The 2595-nt window shown below is 35.4% G+C and overlaps 1 protein-coding gene across 1 annotated transcript; it reads right to left on the bottom strand.

Moving 5' to 3' along the window:
* Positions 1-243: 243 nt before the first annotated feature.
* LOC150106750 (uncharacterized) lies at positions 244-1442 on the bottom strand. Its single transcript, XM_090393469.1, has 3 exons — positions 1336-1442; positions 944-1188; positions 244-822 (listed from the first exon to the last, which is right to left on the bottom strand). Exons 1-3 carry the CDS (start codon positions 1439-1441, stop codon positions 244-246), a joined length of 930 nt encoding a protein of 309 aa, XP_090249595.1. The 5' UTR covers position 1442.
* Positions 1443-2595: the final 1153 nt, after the last annotated feature.

Here is a 2595-nt window from a genome sequence, read left to right as displayed (position 1 = left end):
TGTGTGTGTGTGTGTGTGTGTGTGTGTGTGTGTGTGTGTGTGTGTGTGTGTGTGTGTGTGTGTGTGTGTGTGTGTGTGTGTGTGTGTGCGCGCGCGCGCGGAAATGGCAAGATTATCAAAATAAAAACATGGATTATCATAAAACCACATTTATTTAGAACAATAATGACAAGGTTAACAATCATATGCAATTCTTAAGTATCAATTATTTCACTTAAATTCCAAAAACCATAATCCAATATCCTAAATTCCCAATGAGTAATCAATTTCTTTCAATTTCAGACCCTTCTTTATACTTATTGGACAATCTAGAGCATCGACACTTTCTTCAAGATTCCCTTTTAACATCTTCCGAACAGTTTGTTGACACAAATCAAACAGTCTGGGTGGATTGAAAAGTTTTCTTAAAAGCCATTCTTTCAGTTCCACATCCTTAATCTTCGAAAGAGTTTTAGGATGTTTCAAACAATCATGGCTGAAAGTTGGATAGACACTCCAAATCATTGCTAGCAACTGCTTCTTTCCCCTTTTAATTAATTTATATATTGGGCACACGGATCTTCCAATACATTGTGGTATTTCACACTGTGCCATTATTAATTTCCATACTATGGGATCTAGGTGACTAATCACAGCATAATAAAAAGCTGTAAAATATCTGCATGTTAAGGCATTGAGATCACTGCCATGCTGGATTAGCATATCCACAATGGCGATCTTCTCAAGAGAAAAAGTTGAAGAATTACGTTTTTTTTTATCTCTGTGTACCTGAAGTATGGCATGGTGTAGTGGTGTGCACTCAATACCGACGTTAAAATTCACCTGCAACAAAAAGAACAGCAATGAATTAATGTTTTGAATTAAACATCACATTACTATAAGATAACAGAAGTATTAAATATATATATATATATATATACAGGTTTTTTTAAAAATTTCTTACATCTGCTCCAGCATCCAACAAAATAGAGACGATGTCGAGACTTGAGGAAGCATTTGATACTGCTGCTAACAAAGGGCTGAATCCCTGTATGTCGACAACATTGACATCTGCACCCTTTTCAATCAAATACTTCACACAATGTGGAGAATTGCTCAACCCACAACTCCAAATAAGTGCGGTACTTTGATCAAAGGAATTTCTTTCGTTTACATCATAGCCAGCTTCAATCAATAAACTGATAATATCTATAAAAAATGAGAGAGAGAGAGAAACGTTGTTATTCTTATCGAACATCAGAAAGTAATCGGTTTCATAAATTTAACGAATAATATTTTATATTAAATAAGTCAGGAGTTATGATTTTGCTGACAAGGTATCTTACTGATACTTACCAATGTTCACACGGCTTGACCTCACAGCATAACATAGAGCAGTTTCATTTGCAATCGCCATCATATTTGGACCAGCTCCTGAATTCAATAGATGTTTTAAAGTCATAACATCGTCAGTTGCTATTGCCTGGAAAATCTTTCCTTCTAAGATTAACAAATCCCAATCTATGGCCTGGTGCAGATAAAATGAAAGGAATTACAATTAAAAGAAAGAATTTAATCTAAATGTAAATAAGAAATAAGGTGAATATTTATAGATTTCCTGATGAAAATAATGTTACTGTTGATTGTCATGTTTCGTTTATAGTGTACGGTGCATTGCCGAAGATGCTCTCCACGCTATAACTATTGTAGGGATTCAGTACAACCTCTTCTTGAGCACACAGCAGTAAAGTTTGTAAAGCAGCGAAACGAATGCAGCACTGTATAGACTGTGTTGGGGTATGGATACTTGCTATGTGAATTTCGCGACTACAAGTCATTCATCATTCTCCCAACATCCTAAACCCTTTTCATAACAACAGTAATCAGTAATGTTAGCTCTCGTGAAAACTCAGATCATAACCTTGTCCATGTTTCATTTTTTTTACGCATCTTCCTTCTCCAACCCAATCTTAAGTTCTAATGTTAGAATGATCTTTGGGATTTCTATACCTCTTTTTCCATGATCTGATTATTGCTTTCTCTCCTGAACCAAGCAACTGCTCTGATCTAAGATGAGTGTTTTTATTCTTCATTCCACTGTAACTCCATGACTCAAGTTTTAGTTTTCCCACAAATGTACCAAAGCAGTCCAAGCTAAACACGTCACGTAGATTCAATTAAAACTTCCAATCCCTTGCTCAGCAAACATCTACAACTCTTTGTAAGAACCAAATGCATTAAGTTGGCATCGCTTTTCTAGCTTGTGAGTCTCTTAATCATTGTTCTCCACATGTTTCAATATGTGCATTAATATGGATAAGTTGATACTGAGGGATTATGTGAGTGAGCAATTTAATATGTGAAAATGGGTCAATATCAGAAATTACTTAAAGTGTGAGGTACCACACACATACTAGTGCAAGTACAAAGGAACCATACTGGAGGATTTAAAAAAAAATTTTTTTTTTTTGGTCGTGATTGTATTTCAATTCAATGTTTATAGTTGCAAGTAATTCTAAAAACTGCTGTCGTTATTTTAGAAGTCTTTATACAGTACCGTCGACCATGTGTAGCATACTGGCCCCTTTATTAAGCTGCCTCACGGCGCGGCTTAAT

The sequence above is a fragment of the Typopeltis vanoorti genome, chromosome 5, assembly GCF_054136105.1.
Source record: "Typopeltis vanoorti isolate ZY-2024b chromosome 5, IOZ_Tvanoo_1.0, whole genome shotgun sequence".
NCBI classification, from domain to species: Eukaryota; Metazoa; Arthropoda; class Arachnida; order Uropygi; family Thelyphonidae; genus Typopeltis; species Typopeltis vanoorti.
The sequence above is the reverse complement of the archived record's forward strand: the minus strand, read 5'-3'. Positions and strand labels throughout refer to the sequence as shown.

Excerpts from the sequence above, each read along its gene's own strand:
- LOC150106750 (XM_090393469.1), bottom strand. The coding sequence starts at position 1,441 with ATGACTTTAAAACATCTATTGAATTCAGGAGCTGGTCCAAATATGATG. Across the intron at positions 1,189-1,335 it reads GTCAAGCCGTGTGAACATTG|ATATTATCAGTTTATTGATT; the intron begins GTAAGTATCAGT and ends CATTTTTTATAG. Across the intron at positions 823-943 it reads TGTTGGATGCTGGAGCAGAT|GTGAATTTTAACGTCGGTAT; the intron begins GTAAGAAATTTT and ends TTTTTGTTGCAG.